Source organism: Eleutherodactylus coqui, chromosome 4 (assembly GCF_035609145.1).
Source record: "Eleutherodactylus coqui strain aEleCoq1 chromosome 4, aEleCoq1.hap1, whole genome shotgun sequence".
Classification (NCBI taxonomy): domain Eukaryota; kingdom Metazoa; phylum Chordata; class Amphibia; order Anura; family Eleutherodactylidae; genus Eleutherodactylus; species Eleutherodactylus coqui.
Genome location: NC_089840.1, coordinates 258,312,620 through 258,335,523, shown reverse-complemented (window position 1 = coordinate 258,335,523; position 22,904 = coordinate 258,312,620). Strand labels below are relative to the sequence as shown.

Here is a 22,904-nt window from a genome sequence, read left to right as displayed (position 1 = left end):
TTGCAAAGCACCAACTTGCGATGCGTTTTTAACTATAGAAAGTCCCATTGTCAATCGCGTGAAAAAAGCGCGAGAAAAATGTAAGTGTACAGAAGCCCTTACTCACACATTGCGAGGGATGAAAACCACGAGCCGCAGTAACAATTCACAACAGAAATTGACAGGCTTTGGATTTGGCCGCAATCAGCACAGTACAAAATTGAAAAAGAGGATCAAGTCAGATTACCAGGTAGATGATCCCTAACAGTTGGGTCAGCACAGTATGAGGGGTAAAGTAGGTGAACGGTGAGAAACAATTTGGGTCAGATGTCACAGGTCAAAATGAAAGAATGAGTCTCGGGTACATGAGAAATAGTGTATAGCCAGCATAGAAGGCACTAGATAGATCTCGGAAGGACACCTATGTGTAGTAATCTGCATACACTGCTGGCACCATGGTCTGCCTCATCTAAGAACAGTTTCCCTCTGAATCTAAGGACAGCTTTTTGATTAGTCAGGTAGACAGATAATTTGTTTTCTAACATTCAACTATATTCAAGGTGTTTCAAGTGATTGCATTATATTACAGAACAGCCATTTAAAGGGAATGTGTAATCAAAATATCACCTTCAATCAAGTTTCTCTATTAAACATATTACGTAGGAATTTTTGGTGATTTCTTTTCGAATTTTCAAAGTCACAATCTCTTCTTTAAAAAAAAAAAAAATCTTGAAATCCTGCAGTTCTCACTCTGAACACCGAGCCAAATACTACTCTGACACTTCCTGTTCTGTAGTGAAGACTTTTCAGCAGTCATCCTGTTATTATAAAAGGCAGGATGACTGCTGCAGCATGCTGTCGCGGCTACTGACTCGCCTCTTTTACCAGCCGCAGCGCACATTCTCTCCCTCCTTTTTGCAGATGCCAGTCCAGGTTATGACTGTAGCCCAAAGGGTGCACGCATCTAGATGTGCTCTTACAGGACCAGTGTGCCCTTTACTAAAATGTCCCCAGCCAATAGACTGTCACCTCTGGATGTTTAAGGCATCCCTTCCCCTTTGGTGGATACTTGAGTATTAAGGTCCTTCTGGCCTGTTTGCTCCAGGTGCACTTCCAATTTTGGTCTAACTCCTTGGCTTCTTGACATTGGGCTATTCTTTTACTTCGCTCTTGTCTCCGCTTCTGCTTCTGATTTTGTCTTCTGTCTGCATTGATGTCTGGCTTGAATACTGCATTGAACCTATTCTTGGTGACTCAATCTCTAGTTTTGTTCCTTGTGCTGAAGTTTGCCACCTACCCCCCAGACTGTCTAACTGCACTCCAATGTAAACCCTCAGGTACAGCACCCAAGTCCTAATGCAAGACCCCACAGGGGTGAGCCTGGGCACCTGGCTAACGTGAAGAGCTGGGAAGGTTAAGTGCTGTCTCGTTATGGCGGCACTTACCAGACTCTGGTCCCGGAGGGATGACACGCAGCCAGGGCCAGAGTAGGATCAAAGGCCAGCTTCGACACCCCTAGGATAGGGAATGCCAATAAACGGGAGGGGGGAACTAGTAGTACTGATCACTTGTGACACCAATGTTCCCACACACCGGTATGCTACGCGTCGGAGAAATAAACACAGAGACTTGTGTATTGTACTTTGGGTCCCCAGGAATGTTTAGGGCCTGGTATAACTTTTACTTAAAGGGGTTGTCCCGCGCCAAAACGTTTTTTTTTTTTTTTCAACCCCCCCCCCCCCCCCCGTTCGGCGCGAGACAACCCTGATGCAGGGACCTAAAAAAAAATCCGCACAGCGCTTACCTGAATCCCCGCACTCCGGTGACTTCTTACTTACCGGCTGAAGATGGCCGCCGGCATCTTCTCCCTCGGTGGACCGCAGGGCTTCTGTGCGGTCCATTGCCGATTCCAGCCTCCTGATTGGCTGGAATCGGCACGTGACGGGGCGGAGCTACACGGAGCTACACGGAGCCCCATTGAGAAGATAAGAAGACCCGGACTGCGCAAGCGCGTCTAATTTGGCCATTAGACGGCGAAAATTAGTCGGCACCATGGAGACGAGGACGCCAGCAACGGAACAGGTAAGTGAATAACTTTTGATAACTTCTGTATGGCTCATAATTAATGCACAATGTACATTACAAAGTGCATTAATATGGCCATACAGAAGTGTATAGACCCACTTGCTGCCGCGGGACAACCCCTTTAATGCATAAACTCTTTACAACAGGTAATGCAGGTACAATTCACTTTAAGACATTAGCAGGTTAGAGCTCAGAGGTAGGGAGGATACACAGGATGAAAACAGTCCTATAGTCCACGTTATCTGTATGTCACTGGATCCTGGATTGGGAGCACTCCAGAGGAGGAAGGGGGTAGGGGTCACTCCGCAGACTCTCTGGCAGACTATCATTAGCAGGAAGGCTTAGACAATAAATACCCCGCATGGCCGGCGCGTGGGTGTGACACAGTAAAGTACCTCTGTGCTGTGATCCTAACTATAGACGGCCGCACAGAAAAAGCCTGTAGTGTGAACTGGTACCTGCTTTAGAACTTTTTGCAGGGCTCTATCTCTGATGATGGGACTCACTCCTCTCACATCCATACTCCAAATGCTATGGGATGTCGCTCCTCTTCCTCCATCTTCACCTACATGGAAGCTGAAAGTGCTTCCATGTGGCTATGTGTTAGAACTCTCTCAGGTAGACAAGATGGATCTCTCTTCCCGCTTTCAAGCACTCACATTTATAACCTCACTTGTACCACATGACAAGACAAACTGATACATCTACATGCAGGCAGTGATTTTATTACTGTTAACCTCTCAAGCGCTGCTGTTGTGCAACACTCCCTGGATATGACAGGACAAGCTCTGCACAGTGCATCTACATAAGATAAAACACGTATGACATTTATGGAGGGGACTAGGATGGTGTTCTGGGCCACTACAGTAAGAAGTCGTCACAGTACTGGGACCACTTCTTGAGTGACATCCTGAGCACACCGCAGTGAAGCCCACATCCCAACTGGTGGGGTTGAAGAGTGAAGACCAGGGTAACTTAGGTGTCGCCTCAGGAATTGGCCCTAAGCCTAAACAGTCTGTGGTTCCATGTCTGCTGATCCTGACTCCGAGTCATGTGCAGAAAATAGAAATTAAAAAACCTACAATCAGAAAATAAAGCACGGACTAGGAAAAGGAATATGTGCCAGTATCCAGTTTTAATTAAAGGGGTTGCACCACAAGTACAAGTTATCCCCTCTCCACAGGATAACTTGCTGGTCGGTGGAGGTCTCACCGCTGAGACCCCCACTGATCTGGAGAATGCAAGTCCCATGTCCTCCTCATTGCGGAGCTACTCCACTCCATTCACTATCAATAGGACTGCGAAGATAGCTGAGCGGCACCGTCTCCACTATTTCCATCATTGAAATGAATGAAGCGCCGACCGCACATGCCCTGCCAGTGCTCCATTCATAGTGACATCACTGTGGGGGAGAAGCAACCCACCAGTGACAGGCAGAGTGGGACACAACAGTCCTATTCTCGAGATCGGTGGGACTCTCAGTGCTGAGACCCCCCCACGATCAGCAAATTATCCCTTGTTCTGTGGATAGGGAATAACTTGTAATTGTGGTACAACCCCTTAAATAAAAAAACATATTTATTGTTTAAGCACAACCTAAGCTATTGGACTAATCAACAATTAACTAATAGTGTAAAACAAAGTAACAATAAAAAGGCGGAAACTCCTTGTATCTGTATCTGTTCTTCCAAAAGTTTTTCTGAATGTTATTTCGTCCCCTGCTTACATTCTTCTGAAACGTTTGCACTTTCTTTTAACTTTTCCTCATTTCCTTATCTGTAGTAATAAAATCTAGTCAGTGGTTTCAGCCTCTCCCAGCCCTTGACACAGGAGGAGCAGCCTTCCCTCTCCATAATCAGAACCTGGCAAGTCTGCCTGCTGTGTCCCGTGCACCATTCAGTAACAGGACAGCCCCTGTACACATAGACACTCAGACCTGGCACTTCTGGAAGTAATCAGCCACTTTACAGTCAAGTCTCTGAACTGTTCTCTTGAGTCTTGGGGCTTCACAAAGTCTCTTGCGTCAGAGACAGGGGTAGTCTAAGACTGGAGGTCTACTGGGAGATGCAGAATTGTCTCATAAGGGGCGGAAGGTTTTGAGTACGTTCAGATTTTGACCTCTTAAGAAGGAACCTGCTTATTTTGATGACCAACTCTGAGCAAGTGACCTCTCTGGACATTTGAGGACCATCTCTAATTGACCTCTCTGGACCTCTGAGGATCATCTTTGAACAAGTGATCTCCCTGAACCTTTGAGGACCATTTCTAAGCGAGTGAACTCTCTGGACCTCTGAGGACCATCTCTGAGCCAGTGTCCTCTCTGAACCCAGTAGTAGGTACATCCATAAAGTTATCTTTTATTAAGTGCATGAAGAACGTATTTGCTTTGTTTGTGGGCACTAAACCTACATGCTAGATGATTGGGATTGATCATTGTGTCTAATTGGCACCAGCTTGTCATGAAGTTCTCTTATTATATCTGAAATAATTGTCCCTTCTTGAACTTCTTTTTCATCTTATCATCTACTGATTTTACAATTTTGCTTCTCTCCTACAGAATTATCAAGATCTCGAGATGAGACAAAAATCCGATTTTTTGGTCTGTATTTTGGGGGTCCTGCTGGTCCAAGGTTCTCTGGCAAGACCACCAGATGAGCAGGATTATTATCATCAAGAGATTGTGTCCAGGGATCACTATTACTCATATCCGGACCCTGAGGAGGTGCAGCCCCCCCTGGAGCCAGAAGAAGTAATAGATGTACCCCAGGAACCTATGATGGAAGTGATCTATGAGAGTCAGGACACTCGGGAAGACATTTATCCAGTGCAGAAGAAAGATACCACCAAATTGAAGAAAATGAATGGAAAAGAGGGGAAAAGTCAGAAGCCAAGTATGTATTGTATTGTATAGTCTGCATAATAACACCTAGCAGCCAGAAGCTGCTGATCTGGTCTTGTGGTCCTGACATGTAGATCATAGAAGGACTTTTTTAGTATTTCAAGAGTATTGATGATTATTATAGTGATAATGTTAATAATTCTATATTAGTTTTCTCACTATCCAATTAAGAGATAATTACCTGCATTACAAATCCGAAGACACTGAAAGTGCTGATAAAGTTAACTTGCACAAAAAAGTTTATAAAGTAATGGAAGGGTTACTGTAGTTTATAATGTATTACAGAGAGGGTAAATCTCACTTCTTTTCAGCTACATTTATAATATACATTGGTGGGAGTGATTTCCTTTCAGTTGTTTTTGTTTTTTTTTGGTTGTGTCAATGCCATCCTTATAAGTCAGGGGGTCCTACAATCGTGTGGGGGTTTTGCCGCTCACAACAGAGGGGTTTGGTGTTTGTTTCCCCCCATATACTATTTCCATCACCCTTAAGTCAATTCCCCATCACCTTGTTTGCTCAATGTGCCAATTCCACCTGAAGTTCTGCATAGATTTTTACAACCTAGTAACAAATAGGAAAGGATCAGGGTTGGGCCCCCTCTATCCAAGGGCCCCAGAGCAGTTACACAGTCTACCTAATTGATATGTAAGGCCTTGAGAAAGACATGTATTTAAGTTAAGGCTACATGGAGACATGTCACAGCATGACATCATGTCTAATGATTGTCATTGGCACTGCGTTGCAACCTGTGAGCTAATGCGATCGCGACACAACAGTCGCAGAAAATCCAACTCGCGTGTGTTTTTTCCCCCACTATAGACATCAATATAAGGCCTCTGACACACTTGCCATGTGTCCGAGTTGCGCCGAGAGGCTTGGGTCAAACTCACATCATGCACCAACACCTACATCTGTCCATGTATTGTCCAGTATACAGACAGCCCATACATTGGCATGCATTTGCACATCACTCCGTGATGCAGCCAAGGATCACCAATGTGCATAGCCTCATGGCCTATAATGGGTATGTGTGCTATTCAACATGGACAGCAAATGAAACCAAATACACTACTGTGCAGGAGGTCCAACCTAATACACTACTGTGCCGGAGGTCCAACCTAATACACTACTGTGCAGGAGGTCCAACCTATAACACTACTGTGCAGGAGGTCCAACCTAATACACTACTGTGCAGGAGGTCCAACCTAATACACTACTGTACAGGAGGTCCAACCTAGTACACTACTGTGCAGGAGGTCCAACCTAATACACTACTGTGCAGGAGGTCCAACCTATAACACTACTGTGCAGGAGGTCCAACCTAATACACTACTGTGCAGGAGGTCCAACCTAATACACTACTGTGCAGGAGGTCCAACCTAATACACTACTGTGCAGGAGGTCCAACCTAATACACTACTGTGCAGGAGGTCCAACCTAATACACTACTGTGCAGGAGGTCCAACCTAATACACTACTGTGCAGGAGGTCCAACCTAATACACTACTGTGCAGGAGGTCCAACCTAATACACTACTGTGCAGGAGGTCCAACCTAATACACTACTGTGCAGGAGGTCCAACCTAATACACTACTGTACAGGAGGTCCAACCTAGTACACTACTGTGCAGGAGGTCCAACCTAATACACTACTGTGCAGGAGGTCCAACCTAATACACTACTGTACAGGAGGTCCAACCTAATACACTACTGTGCAGGAGGTCCAACCTAATATACTACTGTACAGGAGGTCCAACCTAATACACTACTGTACAGGAGGTCCAACCTAATACACTACTGTGCAGGAGGTCCAACCTAATACACTACTGTGCAGGAGGTCCAACCTAATACACTACTGTACAGGAGGTCCAACCTAATACACTACTGTGCAGGAGGTCCAACCTAATACACTACTGTGCAGGAGGTCCAACCTAATACACTACTGTGCAGGAGGTCCAACCTAATACACTACTGTGCAGGAGGTCCAACCTAATACACTACTGTGCAGGAGGTCCAACCTAATACACTACTGTGCAGGAAGTCCAACCTAATACACTACTGTGCAGGAGTACGATGTTCCTGCCATGCAACTGTTTTTTAACAGCCAAATTGCAGCTTTGAAACAGTCTCACAACAGCAGGTCACAGATATATTGTGCAGCTTTTATGCAACTTGCTGCCAAGTGACACATGTGGCCATGTAGCCCTAATCTTAATGGGGTTCTCCCACTTCTAGCTGTTTTCAGACAGCTCCATACATTGCACAGTGGCTCAGGTTGGTACTGCAAGCGTAGTCCCTTTCACTTTAATGGGATTCAGCCTGCAGTACCAACCCAGGCCACTGCGCAATTTACGGAGCTGTCTGAAAACAGCTAGAAGCAGCAAAACCCCTTTAAACTGTATTTCCTATATACAGCATTGCTGTCTACATAGTTAGTATGTAAGAGTCATTTACAACCAGTCCGGGTAATACAACAAATTACAGACCTTTGTACGGCCACATCTCTGCATTAGCTGTTTAAAAAGGTGTTACTTACTGCAACTATTCAAGAATACGTAGATTTCTTAAAGTGTCCCTCTGGGTCTCGACAAACAAAGATGGCCATGCCAGCTTCTTTGACTACCTGATACACACTGTGCATGAGTATGTATCGGTAGTCAAAGGAACTACATGATTATCTGACTGGTGAGTATTGATCACATTGATCATGGCAGATGATGGCGGCACATGTTATAGCTATGGACCCTCAAACGTAGAACATGATGCAAGTGATCACTCACTTAATCACAATATAATTCAATCTGTCCATGATGTGGTGGTCAGCAAAAGTCTGAAGACCATCACAACAATTTCATATAATTGGTGCACATTTATATATCCACCTCTGTGGGGAGCTAAAGGAACACCTACATCCTTGGGATCATACTATAGAATGTAATAGCTCTTACACCTTCACCTATAGTCTAAGGTCAGCTCAGGATGGTTGCAAAGGTTTGTAGAGGACAGTGACAAAGAATCTCTCTTTGGTGTTCTTTAAGAACCTGTGCCTCTGCAGAGGTACTGTTTCTCCTTGTAGAGACTGCCAGGATGTAGGGAGACTTATAGGCCATGCAATGCTCCCTGGGAAATAAAGTATGCAAATTGGAGATTACAAAAAATCCTTTGTAGCTACTTTCCAATAGATGGTGCTCTAGAGGCATTTTTCCATCTCCCATTTGCAGATATTGAAAACCTGTGTCATGCACTGCCCCCTCCGGCCCAGCACTAGGCTAATCATAGTCTACCATTGGACGGTTCTGGTAATGACGTATAATGGTTCCTGCTGTGTACTAATACACATGCATCAATGTTTGACTGAATGGTGCAATGCTACCTGGGATAAAAAAATGTAGGCAAAATAGTCTCCCTTTGCTAATGTGCCATAGTCCTCCCTGCCCGGTCCTATATATGTGGCACAATGCATTAAATATTGATCATTCTAACAAGTGAAACTTTGTTTAAATTGGCAAATCTAATACCTACATTATAAATCTGCGAAGTATTAATGCTGTGCTGTCAGAAACTGCCAAGGAAGCATCTGCTGCACACTTCAGAGAGACTGTCTTAATGAGTTGCCAAGTGAGTCTAGAGGTCCAGATGGAGAACATTCTTTAGAGGATGTCTACAAAGAGTGCTGGAAGTATATGTGAGCTCTTGTGGCTAGGGACCTGCTCCAGTTCGTACATCTATTGAGTGTGACTATTGTAAATCGATGATTGCACAAAAAAAATCATTTTTGTGCTGCGTATATAAGTGAAAATGAGAACAATATGATATAAAGTCATTAAATTAAAGTAATTAAAGTATCATTTTTTGCATAGGATAATTCACTGTTTTCCAATATTAGAAAGCACATTGTCCTAGTTCTTAAAGAGACCTTGTCATGTCCTCCAGTCAGCGGGGCTGCCAACATAGCTTTGCAGCTATAGCCTCACTGACTCTATGGCGGTTCTTCTTTTCTCTTCCCTCCTCCTCATTTCCTATAAGATTCGTCTCCCAGTGCTTTGAATATGTCACATGGATGGTTTCCACCACTCACTATCAATGGATGATGTCAGATATGACTGACAGTGAGCGGTGGAAACCACCTACTTGACAGATTGGAAGCACCAGGAGCTGAATCTAACAGGACATAGTATGGGTGGAGTAGAGAGAAATTAAAATCTGTGATAGTCAGCGGGGCCGTGGCTGCAAAGCTATGCAGCCATCCGTGCTGACCCAAGAACATGACAGATCATCTGATAAGAGACCTTGAGCAAAGATGACACAGCAGCATTAATAGGTGCAAAAAGTTGTAAAAAACTTTATTATTTATTTATTCTCCCATCGAGAAAGATCAACAGGTTGAAATGTAGCTGACATTTTTCCTATGGGAGAATAAAGTTTTGTACAACTTTTTGCACCTTTTTATGCTGCTGAGTCATCTGTGCTCTGGATTGACTCTGTGGACATTGTTCATGTTCTGTTGTGGCTGATGCATTTTTGTGGTCCTGCCCTGTTTGGGGACTAAAATGTGCTGCTGGGAACAATTTTTTTTCCTTATAAGAGACCCTGTCACATTGAATGTACTGTCCAGCCTGCTGCAGTGTGTTCTAGAGAAGGAGGCTTCAGTATAACATTTTATATTTCATTAGTTTCATTTTCTGTTGACTCTGGGCTTAAGAGTCCAGTGGGCGGTCCTACTCAGTGATTGACACATTCTCTGTATACAGTATGCCCACCCACTGGACTCCTAAGCTCAACAGAAGACAATAAAAAGAAGTTATGCTGAATCCTCTTTCTTTATAACATGCTGCCAGCACGTTGGATGACACATTTAATGTGACAGGTTGGTTCCCTTTACATTCAGGAATTTTCCTGTTGCTGAAATCTAAAATCAAGCGGAGATCTATGTTAGGAAAACATTCAACTCCACAGAGATTCAAGCTTCAGAGCTGGGAGTTCTGTAGAAACTGTTTGGGTAAGAATACAAGGAGAGAACAACAGAAAGGACACCATTGTAGGCATTTACTATAGGCAGCCTGGACAAGTAGAAGATAGGGATGAACTCTTTCTACATCAGATGGCCAAGCTCTCAAAAAAGTATGACAGTGATCATGGGAGATTTTAACTATCCAGACATTTGTTGGGAATCTCTCTCAGGTAAAAGTAATGGATCCAACAAATTCTTATCCGCTCTTGCTCAAAACTTTATCTTCCAGAAGGTAGAAGAGAAAACAAGGTGATTTGCTATCTTGGACCTGATTCTTACCAACAGGGAGGGAATGGTTGAGGAAGTAAGGGTGGCTGGGACCTTGGGAGGCAGTGATCATGCTAACCTTGAATTTTGGATAAAAAGAGGAGGAAGACCTGAGAAAACTCCGACCTCAAGGTTGGATTTCAGAAAGGCAGATTTGAATGGACTCAGAAAGAGGGTAGGAAGAATCCAATGGCTGGATGTTCTTAAGAACAGAAATGTCCAAGAAGATTGGGAAATATTGCGAAATGAGATTCTCAAAGCACATTCATTAACAATCCTTAAAAGGAGGAAGAATAGGAAGCATTTAAAAAGACCAGGATGGATGAACACAGAACTTGCACACATGCTAAAAACAAAGAAAAATATGTTTATCAAATGGAAAGAGGGGGAAATATCTAAAGAAGAAGATAATGCGGTCTGCAGGAACTGTTGGGCAAGTGTCAGATATGCTCAAGCTTATAATGAATTGAGGCTTGCTACAGAGGCCAAAAGCAATAAAAAAGGATTTTGGGGATATGTCAAAAGCAAAAGAAAAGTCAAAGATGCTATTGGATGCTTACAAGATGAAAATGGTGAATTGGTTTACGAATGATGTTGAGAAGGTCGAACTTTTAAATTCCTATTTTGTATCTGTTTTCTCTCAGAAAGTAGATGGAACATCAATTGATCTTCCCTATGCTATTGGGGGAATAAAAGAATGCAGGCTATCTATTAGAAGAGAGATGGTGAGGGAGCACTTAGCTAACTTAAATGAACTCAAGTCTCAAGGTCCTGATGAATTACATCCTAGGATACTAAAGGAATCAGCTGAGGTAATTGCTCAACCACGCGTCATAATCTTTAAAAATTCCTGGAGAACAGGAGAAGTCCCAGAAGTTTGTTGTCCCTATCTTCAAGAAAGGGAAGAAGGTGGATAAAGGAAACTACAGGCCTGTGAGCCTGACTTCTATACCGGAAAAGAGCTTTGAAGAAATTATTAACAGCATGTATGCAAGTACTTGGATAAAAAGGAAGTAATTAACCAAAGCCAGCATGGGTTTGTGACAAACAAATCATGTCAGACAATCTAATTTCCTTCTATGACAGAATCACTGACTGGGTTGATCAGGGAAATGCAGTGGATATAGTATATATTGACTTTAGTAAAGCATTTGACATCTCATACCATACTTATTAAAAAATTGACCAAATATGGGACTGACAAGGCAACTGTTAGGTGGATTCGCAACTGTCTGAGTGATCGTATTCAAAGAGTGGTCATAAATGGCTGCACATCCAAGTGGAAGATTGTATCAAGTGAGGTACCACAAGGCTCTGTCCTAGGCCCAGTGTTCAACATTTTTTATAAATGTTCTGGAGGAGGGAATTGAGGGGAAACTAATCAAATTTGCCGACAACACAAAGCTAGGAGGGATAGCTAACACTAGGGAAGAGAGAGAGAGAGTATTCAAAAAGATCTAGAAAAGCTTGAGCAGTGGGTGGCAACTAACAGAATGGTATGTAAGAAGGAGAAATGCAAAGTCCTACATCTGGGCAAGAAAAATGAAGAAAACACATACAGAATGGGAGAAATTGGGCTAAGCAGCAGGACATGTGAAAAAGACTTGGGTTTACTAATAGATCACAGACTGAACATGAGTCAACAATGTGATGCAGAAGCCAGAAAGGCAAACACAATTCTGGGATGTATTAAGAGAAGCATAGAGTCTAGATCACGTGAGGTAATTATCCCCCTCTACTCTTCCTTAGTCAGACCTCATCTGCAATACTGTGTCCAGTTCTGGGCACCCCACTTTAAAAAAGACATAGACAAACTGGAGCAAGTTCAGAGAAGAGTTACCAAGATGGTGAGCGGTCTACAAATCATGTCCTATGAGGAACGGTTAAAGGATCTGGGAATGTTTAGCTTGCAAGAAAGAAGGCTGAGAGGAGACTTAATAGAGGTCTACAAATATCTGAAGGGCTGTCACAGTACAGAGGGATCAGCCCTATTCTCTTTTGCACAAGGAAAGACTAGAAGCAATGGGATGACACTGAAAGGGAGGAAGCACAGATTAGATATTAGAAAAAACTTTCTGACAGTGATTGTGATCTATGAGTGGAACAGGTTACCATGGGAGGTGGTGAGTTCTCCTGCAATGGAAGTGTTCAAACAAAGGCTGGACAAATATCTGTCTTGGATGATTTAGTGAATCCTGCACTGAGAAGGGGGTTGGACCCGATGACCCTGGAGGTCCCTTCCAACTCTACCATTCTATGAGTCTATGATTTTAATTTTACAACTGGCCATTAATAAATTCTTCGAGCTTCAAAAGTGAATAATGGGTTGAGTTAAACTGGCATGTTAGCTCCTTGGGCAATGCCATATGACTGAAAGGAGCAAGGGAAATAAACATAACTGCCACATAGGTATGTTAAAGTTGTATCCCTATCTTGAATTTTCATAGCCAAGATGGAAATCCACTGCTATAGTTACTGGCCACCTGGCTGGTAACTATGCAAACAGCGCAGCACTGTTTGCGTATCTCCCATTGAAGTGAATGGAAGATATATAGATAATTACGAGGAGCTACAGACACACACATTCACTTGAGTAAGAGCTACACAAACGACGTTGTGCTGAAGCGCCGGGCTGTTTCCGACAGGTGGTTGGAAACAGGGAGCTGGGTTTTCCCATCTTAGTCACTGAAAGACGAAATGGGAACTCCCCTATAAATTATCATACAGTACCTTACGAAAGTATTCACCCCCTTGCTGTTTTTCTTGTTGCTTTACTAGAATTAAAGTGGATGTTTGGGGAGTTTGTACCATATGATTTACTGATATGCTGAACTTGCAAAATATTTTTTACTGTGAACAATAGATACGACAGAACCACCTTCGGCTGAAATTTAAGAAAGAATACACGTGTAATTCCGTAATCAATGTTTGGTGTGCCACTGCTATTTGCTTGACACATTGACCATTCGTTTGGTGCTTTACGCTATTTGTGTTGACTATTCCAGTCTATTGACTACCGAGCTAAGCAAATAGCATAGGCGTGCCACAATAACGCCATAGTGCATCACACAAATCAAGATAAGAAAGAATAAGTAAATCTGTAAGTCTCTTGAGGTACTCTATGTCTTTATTAGTTTAGCGCATCTAGACACTGGGAGTTTCGCCCATTTTTCCAGGCAAAATTGCTCCAACTCCATCAAGTTAGATGATTGTGTTGATGACCAGCAGTCTTCAAATCTTACCACAGATTCTTAGTTGGATTGAGGTTTGGGCTTTGATTACACACCCCGTCAGTGCAGCTTTAACAGTATGTTTAGGGTCATTGTCCTGTTGGAAGGTGACCCTCCGCTCCAGTCTCACATCTCTGGCAATCTGAAATATGGTTTCCCCGAGAATTTCATTGTACTTACTGCCATCCATCTTTCCTTTATACTGAGCAGTTTTCCAGTCCCTGCAGATGAAAGACATCCCCGCAGCATGATGCTGCCACCACCATGCTTCATTGTGCGAATGGTGTTCTTGGGGAGATGGTAAATGTTGGGTTTGTACCACACATAGGGTTTCCCATAATGGGCAAAATTTTTTCTTTTAGTGTTATCTGGCCAGAGAATCTTCTTCCATGTGTTTGGGATTCTGCCATATGCTGTTTGTTGAACTCCATATGTTTTTTTTAAGCAATGGCTTTCTTTCTGGCCACTCTTCCATAAAGCCCTACTCTGTGGTATATATGGCTCATAGTTGATACTTCTATCTCCACTGTGGATCCTTCAGAGTTATCATTAGGGTCTTTGTTGAATCTCTGATTACTGACCTCTTTGCCCAATCTGTGAGTTTTGGTTGGCATCTGCTCTTGTGAGGTTTGTAGTTGGACCATAATCTTTCTATCGTGTTAGAATGGATTTAATAGCGCTCCATTGGAGGCTCAGAGTTTGGGATATTTATTTATTACCCAACCGTGATGTATATTTCTCCACAACTTTGTCTCAGACCTGTTTGGAGAGTTCCTTGGTCTTCATGTTGCTTGCTTAATGGTGGTGTAGACATCCCGAGCCTTTCAGAGCAAGTATAGTTGTCACGTCCATGCGGCTCACAAGCACAATGCTCAGCAGGGACACAGGGTGACGTTCACAACTATAGAGGCCTCTGGAGAAGGAACACCACTCCAGGGAAAAGGAAGCCTGGCTCTAACCTAGCAGGGGGGTGAAGGTTCCCTGTCTAGAAGCGGAGTAATCGCCTTGATAGAGGCAGCCCCACGGTCTTCATCCTGGGCCCTGACTTTCCCTATAGAGGCCCCCGGAGAGATAAATAGAACAGCTGTTACGTGTGCTGCTGGAATCTGTAGTTCTAAGCTTCCAGCAACACAGCACTCTCAGGGTTAATGGTGGAGCTGGCTGGGTGTGGTACTTCCTCCTAGCCAATCTCCTGGGTCTGGGCTCACATATAAACCCAGCTCTTGGTCAGTCTGAAGCTGGTCTTGTACTGTTTGGATGTATCTGTGACATGTGTCCTGTTACCTGTTCTCTGTTCTGTTGCAGCTTGCTGTGTGATCTGTGCCTTGCTGTTCATGTCCGTTTGTACGTTTATTTTGTGTCAGTTTGGTCTGCTGAGTTTGTTTGCTATGTCTGCACTAGGTTGGCCCCTAGGGCCCTCTAGTAGATGTGTCTTGCTAGTGTAGGGACTGCAAGATACGAGGGGCCTTGCCGGGGCTTGCAGCTTAAGTTCATTGGCCAATGTACGAACTAACATCTCACATTTATATTCAGCTTATCATCTGCTATTAGTGCTTGCATTGTGGCTGCTGTATGCTGTGTATTCTGGCTCTGTGTGTCCTGTGGCTCAGTCCCTGTCATGTGGCATGTGATTGCATCTTGTTCTGGTGCGTGGCTCCTAGGATCAGCTAGGGCCCAGTTTAGGTAGGGCCACGTCAACCTCCCGGTAGCACAGGGACAGTTGCTTGAAACCCGTATGCGTACCCAGTCCTCTCTTTGGGTACAATCGTGTGGGCCCCCGTGCTTACTTTACTCACACGATCGTAACAACAGCAAATAAATACAGAAATGAAAACAGAAATATAACTGAAAAAGAACTTTATGCAAAATGATCACTAATCTTTCAATCTTTTGAAAGATATCTGTGTGTTTAAATAGGCCTTTACACTTTAATTGTATGAAAGCGGACTCTATTCAAGTAAAGGCCTATTTAGACACAGCGATTATTACTAAAAAGCAATCTTTTGAGTGTTAATCGCTGTGTGCATTTACACGGCAAAATGATCGCTCAAAATCACTCAAATGGCAGTTTGAGCATTCACTTTGCGTAAGTGTGTAAATGACGGCACATGCTGTTGCAGAAGACAAGCGGGAACGCTATCTTCTGCATACAGCTGTTGTCTTTTCAGAGCGCTCACCTGGTATCTAGCTGAGCGCTCTGAGCGGAGTATGCAGAAGACAAGCTTGTGTGACAGTTTTGAGCATTCACTTTGCATCAGCTCTTAAGTAGCCAATTAGCTACTTAAGAGCTTATTAGTGTGTGAATGAAGGCTCCTGCTGTATACAGAAGACAGAGGGAGTGCTGTCTTCTGTATACAGCTGCTTTGTTCTCAGGTATACAGCTGAGCGCTCCGAGCGGGGTATGCAGAAGACAGCTGGAGCGCTGTCTTCTGTATACAATTTCTTTCTTCTTTGCGCTTTCAGCTGGTGTCCTGCTAAGAAATGCCAGCGGGATACCAGCTGAGAGAATCTTATCAGCGCTGCTGGCTGAGATATCAGCCAGTGCTGCTGATAAGACTCATCGCTTATTTCTAGAAAACTAAAAGTGAGCGATGAACGAACAGTGCATGATGGCGGCGCATTTAGACGCAACGGTTATTGCTCCAAAGATGGCTTTTCAGCGAACTTTGAGCGATAATCATTGTGTCTAAATGGGCCTTAATCGTGTGACTTCTGATTGGTTGGACCAGACCTTATTAAGGGGCTTCATAACTAAAAGGTTGAATATATATAAAGGGGGTGAATGCATATGCACTCACAACATTTCAGTAATTAATTAATTTTTTTCATTCAACTGTAACAATTTGGACTATTTTGTCAGGTCCACTATCCATAAGATAGGTGATAAAAGTCTGGTCAGTGGGGGTTTCACTATTGAGACACTATGTGTCATTGTACCTTTATTTTATACTCTCTTACATGATCTAAAATATTAAGAGTGCGGTGGTAGGTCTGGGTGTATGTGGCATTCTATAGAACTAATGTTATGAACACCTTTTGAGCCCTGTTAAGAACCTTTGATTTCTATATACAGTATTTAGTAACATAGTATGCTAGACTGAATGAAGGCAATGTCCATCTAGATCAGCCTTCCTTGTTGGTCCAGAGGAAAGCAATTCCTTCCTGACTCCATAATGGCAGCCAGAGTAATCCCTGGATCAACATTTGAGTTCAACAACCCACTGGTTATTTAATCTTTTATCCTGTAATATCATAGCGCTCTAGAAAGACTTCTAGTCCCCTCTTAAACTCCTCCATGGATTTTGCTATCACCATGTTCTCAGGCAGAGAGTTCCACAGTCTCACTGCTCTTACAGTAAAGAACACCTTCTGTGTTGGTGATGAAACCTGCTTTCTTCTAGACGTAGCGGATGCCCTCTTGTTACCGTCTCAGTCCTGGGTATAAACAGATCATGGGAGAGATTCTTGTATTGTCCCCTCATGTATTTGATCACCCTTTAGCTGTCTTTTTTTCCAGGGTAAATAATCCCAATTTGGATAACCTCTCTGGGTATTCCAGTCCTCTCATTCCATTTTTTAACTTAGTCGCCTTTCTTTGAACCCCCTCCAGCGCTGAAACATGTTTCCTGGGCACCGGTGTCCAGAACTGTACGCAGTATTCCATGTGGGGCCTCATAAGTGCGTTATATAGTGGGAGGATAATGTTCTCATCCTTCGCCCCTATACCTCTTTTAATGCAACCCAAGACTTTATTTGCTTTTGCAGCAGCTGACTGGCATTGATTGCTCCAGTTGAGTCTACAGTCCACTAGTACCCCCAGGTCTTTTTCCATCTCACTTTTCCCTAACAGTACCCCATTTAGTGTATATTGGTGACATCCGTTTCTCCTGCCCATGTGCATAACCTTACATTTATCAACAGTGAACTTCATTTGCCATTTTTCTACCCAAGCCCCCAGCTTATCCAGGTCTTTTTGTAGCCGCATATTGTCCTCTGTTCTATTAATTGTCTCGTATAATTTTGTATCATCTGCAAATACTGATATTTTACTGTGCATAGTAAGGTTTTCTTACACCTGGGGCAAAGATTCAGTCTACTGCTGCAGCCCTGTATCTAAATTGCTAGCTTGTTGGTGACAGGACTCCTATAGCCTGGATGAGACAGAATGGCATTTTGGTGCCAGCACCCCTCTGGTTATGTCCCATTCTTCATATATAGTTGTGTGACCACAAGTACTACTGTTCTGCCAATAATTAGATTACCAGTCATTCTTACAAGGCTTGTAAAAAGATCAGACATTGACTTGCAGGAATGCTGCCTTCTAACAGGTGGCGCTGTAGAGGTATCAATTCATCTTTCCATTTGCATAGATTTCCCAGAGGGGCATGCATGGCCTTATAAGTCTCCTCACACCTTCTAGGTGTTCTTCCTAAGAAGGAGCCATGCCCCTCCTGTCCAATTTTTACAAACAATATGCTGGGGCTGAGGAGGAGCCGAGATAAAATACACATATCTGGATATAGCGGGCGCCATGAAAATAATGGGTTCAGACTATTAAATTATACTGATAGTTCTTGTTCTGGGACAGATAATGTTCCATCACCCTCCAGACTCCGATCTCAGCCAAGGACTGAGGTGTAGCCAACCAGATTACACATGCCTTCTCCGATATACTTCACTCTTACATAAAACACCTGAATCCATTTAATAGAATACAGATGAGCAAGTCAAACATTACTTCTATAATCCTATCAGCGTAAATGGAACGTTGACTGAAGAACAGTAAATCGCTGCACGGAAAAATCATAACTCAAACTTATTTCCTGCTTACAGGGATTACAGTCTAGAAATAACGTAGATGCAGATTCACCGGTACGAATAATGGAGATTGTGTTGGCGCTATGCGAAATTTTGAATTAGCCTCCAGTTTACTTATACTGCCAAGAGAGAGGGTCCTTCCTATATGGCAAAGTGAGATTTTGCCCTGTAGTCTTTGAAGTTGAATGGATGTGAAAGGGATGTCCAGAATTAGAAAAACATGGCTTCTTTCTTCCAAAAACAGCATACTATAACTTTAGCAAAGTTCACTTTACAATAACGGTTTGGCACTGTTACAACCAGAGAAGGTGGTGTGACAGGGAGGATTCTCGGGGTATTCCGGACAATCCACAGTCCTAGTTATCTGTCTGATCCCGCTCCCAGCAACTCTCTCTCCAACTCTCTACCGGTCCACACTCACGCTTCTGGTGCCTTTCCCTCTCCAAGCAGCGGTCCTTCATTCTCACTCAGTGCTTAGTGGTAGCACTGGCATATCCTGGGTAGACTGGTCCCAGGCCAAGTAGAAGGGCATCGCTCAGATTCCTCCATTCCATCCACGCACAGACCAATCTGTGTCTGTGGGGTACACTTACTTTGTGCAGATTTAGATTAGCACAAACTAGACTCTTGAAAGACTCTCTCAGACTCTCTAGCATAGACTAACCTAGCTTAGACTACCTAGCCCAGCATGATTGCAAACACATATAAAACATAGTCACATGACATTCAACATGATACATTTTCCAGACATAACCCAAACATTAACTCATTCAGTGCTGCAGAGGTGCAATACACATAACTCTGATGCATTTCACAATTAAGACACTCACAGAACAATGGCACGAGGCAAACATATAACATTATGGAGGGACCCTACTAACTTTGGACATCTATCTATCTATCTATCTATCTTGTTTCAATGTATCTATTTATTTTTCTTCAATCTATCTCCTTATCTAGCTTTCTTCTATCTCATATCTATATAGCCATGCATCCATTAAAATTTCTACCATCTATCTCTCTCCCTCTCATATCTATCTATGTATCTCTCTCTCTCTCTCTCTGTCATATCTATCTCCCTCATATCTATCTATTCATCTAATATCTATCTATCTATCCCATATCTATCCCATATCTATCTATCTATCTATCTATCTATCTATCTATCTATCTATCTATCTATCTATCTATCTATCTATCTATCTATCGTGGAGCACACATTAATGCATTCACTGCTTGGAGCTACATGTCACTTAACCAGACATAATTATGGATGACAAAGCATGTGATTAGGAAGAATGAAGGTCTCCAAGCGTGTATAATATTTAGCACACACATTAGAGGTCTGATTAACAGCGCTGTTATCAGTGTGTCAGCCTAACATGATAGAAAATATAAAAATAATATCTACAAAGGATTAAGCAATAAAGAATTTCCGGTGTAATGACGGCTCTAGAGCTGCCAACATTTCATTACAATTTACTTTAAAATTGTTCAGCTTCTGATCTGGCTCACCCATCACAGTGTCAGATAAGAGGATCCGATTTCATTATCACACCAGAGATGAAGATTTCTCACCTTGACACCAACCAAACACCCTCCGAGCCAGACAAGAGAAGCTGAAGATTGCGCCTTCTTAAGGAACAGGGCTGCAGAAATTTCTACTTTGAGTTATAAGGTAGCTCCCTGGGCTGTGGAGTTGGAATCATGGAGTTGGAGATAGTTTTGGGTAGAGTTAGGAGTGAGACTCAGTAAAACTTTACCAACTCCAGCTCTGGCTTCAGAATAAAAATATACAATATTGTTGTATATGATAATACATAATACATTAAGCCTGATGTTACAGCCTACTAAACTAAAGGTATTACTACATGAACCATTTATGTAAAAGCTGAAGCCGGAGTCAGAGTCAAGATGGACCTTTTGTCTACTGACTTTACTGCCCCGGTTCCATCAAAGCCTACATGCTCAGTTTTAGGTAGTAATTACTATAGGTATGGGGTGTGAGAAATCTGAGGAGCTTTAGATGCTAAAACCTGCCAAAAGTTATGATGGTGATTGGGTTCCTGGTGACAACTCTGCTGCCTGAAGGGGAAGTAGGCAATTTTTGGTTTCTATATTTGAGAACCCAATAAACTATAACATGGATTGGAGACTGGAGCTACTCCTGCCAAGACTTAACTCCACTGATGACTGAGAACTATATAGTTTATTAGGATTTTCTGAGTGGCAGTAATGAGGATCCTTTTCTCTTCTCGAAAGCAGTTATGAAGATCATCTCTTTCTGGAGGACCAGACCTGTACTGCATTACACAGACAACCCATTGATGTATAATTTCTTTTGTGGTGCCACTGTAGGGCAATTAAACACTTAAGTCCCTTTTTCTACAAGACGACTGTCGGGCGCTAAAGCACTGGACAGCCGTCCCAGCAATTATCGCTCCTGTGCTTTCACACAGGAGCGATCATCACTCAGTGAATGGAGTTGGAGCCAAAGATCGTTCCAGCTGGCCTGCCTTCATTCACAGTAAACAGGCAGTTGGTTGTAGATGAACAACTACCTGTTCACATGGGCAATTATAGCTGCACACCAACAATGATTTTTAGGTCTGTATGAAAGTCCGATCAGCAGCTGCACGTGTTTACACCTAACAATTTTCATGCAAACCACTTGATCTAACGAGAGGATTGCATGATAGTTGTGCAATGCAAAAAGGGCTTGTACTGCCAGTTTTACCACATTACAGTTGATTGCTGGGGCTCCTAACAATAAGACACTTTATAATTCTCTTATTGTCCCCTCTAACCAGTAGAGATTGTTCAAAGCAGACAACTCCTTTGGTGGCGTTGTAGTGCATACATCTTGGCAGTGTACATAATAATTCTGTGCATTTTCCCAGTTTCCCAATGTTGGAAAGTGCTAACGACCACTTGTCTGTGAGTGTGTGTGTGAGTGCTTCTCATGCTCCGCCCTTGATCACATGACAGTGATATCATCACAGGTTCTGAAGCATAAAACACGCAGAGCCTGAATGCAGCCGTGTGCTGACAGGACCTGTAATGATATAACCATCATGTGATCAGTCACCTGTGTGGGAGGAGTCACATGACGGTGATGTCATCACAGATCCTAAATCAGCACAGGCTGACGAAGAATGTATGTAGTACAGCTGTGTGTGTGACACGTGGATCTAGTAGAGCTGTGTGTGTCTGTGACATGCGCATGTAATGTAGCAGAGCTGTGTGTGTCTGTGACATGCACATGTAGCAAAACTGTGTGTGTCTGACATGCACATGTAATGTAGCAGAGCTGTGTCTGTGACGCACATGTATCAGAGCTGTGTGTGTCTGTGACATGTATGTAGCAGAGCTGTATCTGATGCACACATGAATTATAGCTGTGTGACGCGCGCATGTAGCAGAGCTGTGTGTGGTGTGTGTGTGTGACGTGCATGTAGCAGAGCTGTGTGGCTCACTGGTGCTATAATTTCCAAATAATTACTAGTGTTCTTATACATATGGAATGTAGGCACTCTGGGGCCTATTTAATATGACAAGGATGCCAGAATACCTGCCAAACTGAATCTTTTTGGTAATTTTCACCACACCAATTTTTCAAAAAGTAGCGCAATGCCCAAAAACTGGCATAGATCATAGCAAAAACCTGCTTCAGCTGGCATAGGTTTTCATCTTGGACATGGAGGTGTCGCAAGATGAAACAATTATATAAAGAGGCTTTTAATATATTTTTAGCTCACGGGCTTTATTTACACTGATATGTAAAAAGTCGGTCTAAGGAAATAAGCCGCTCTATGTTCTGCCATATGATGCCTTTGTTCAGGACTGTATTTCAGAGATCAGTGCTTCTAGATGAAAATAACTCAATGAAACGGTATCCAATGGAACAGGCTACAATATATTTACTCTGAGATTCACGCAGAATCCATCAGAAAATACTCCTAAGCCCCTATATAATATCAGGAGTATATAGAGGTCGAGCATGGCCCTATTGATGTCTATGGGTGCGGTAATACAAATCAGAGGTAGCACGGAGCTGTGGTACTTGTAATGTGCAGGAGCTGCTAGGGAGATTCTTGTGCATGCAGATGTGCAGAGCCTGTGACCGCTCTCAGCCTTGTTTAATACGATTATAATCAGACAAACATTGTAATAACACAACTGTCTCTTTTGTCCTCAGCCAAGAACAGTAGCAAGAAGGCAGAGAAAAACAAGAAAACGTCTGAAAAATTTGCTTTTGGAAGAGGCGACGAGAAGACGACCCAAGATGTCAGAGAAAGTGCGTGAGAAAGTTTTTTCTTTCCAACTCTATCTTCTCTGTAGTACATGTTTTCCTGTAGCAAACTCCTATCTACATCCGTTGTCTGCAGTATACATACTATATACAGTCTGGTTCTAAGAGTAATTCTTATGGACAAATGTTCTTTTTTGCAATGTCACCCTATTATAAACCTCAATATTTTCTACTAAGTACATTAAAGTAAATTTCTAAAGCTCTGTCCATTAAATTTCCCATTGGTGACTTTACCATAAGTACCATAGAATCCGAAAATTGCTGTGTTTTTTTTTTTACCTTCCTCTGGATCAACAAGGGGGGT

The 22,904-nt window shown here is 42.9% G+C and overlaps 1 protein-coding gene across 2 annotated transcripts in view; it reads left to right on the top strand.

Moving 5' to 3' along the window:
* The first annotated feature begins 3,953 nt into the window (after positions 1–3,953).
* CPXM2 (carboxypeptidase X, M14 family member 2) overlaps positions 3,954–22,904 on the top strand; it is a 107,909-nt gene continuing 88,958 nt past the window's right edge. Inside the window, exons 1-3 of one of the 2 annotated variants that reach the window (XM_066601163.1) lie at positions 3,954–4,396; positions 4,622–4,955; positions 22,487–22,585. In XM_066601163.1, coding sequence (XP_066457260.1) covers positions 4,640–4,955; positions 22,487–22,585 — 415 coding nt within the window. In that variant the 5' untranslated portion in view covers positions 3,954–4,396; positions 4,622–4,639. Of the gene's footprint in view, positions 4,401–4,621; positions 4,956–22,486; positions 22,586–22,904 lie in introns of both variants that reach the window. The other variant, XM_066601162.1, reaches the window with a different exon arrangement.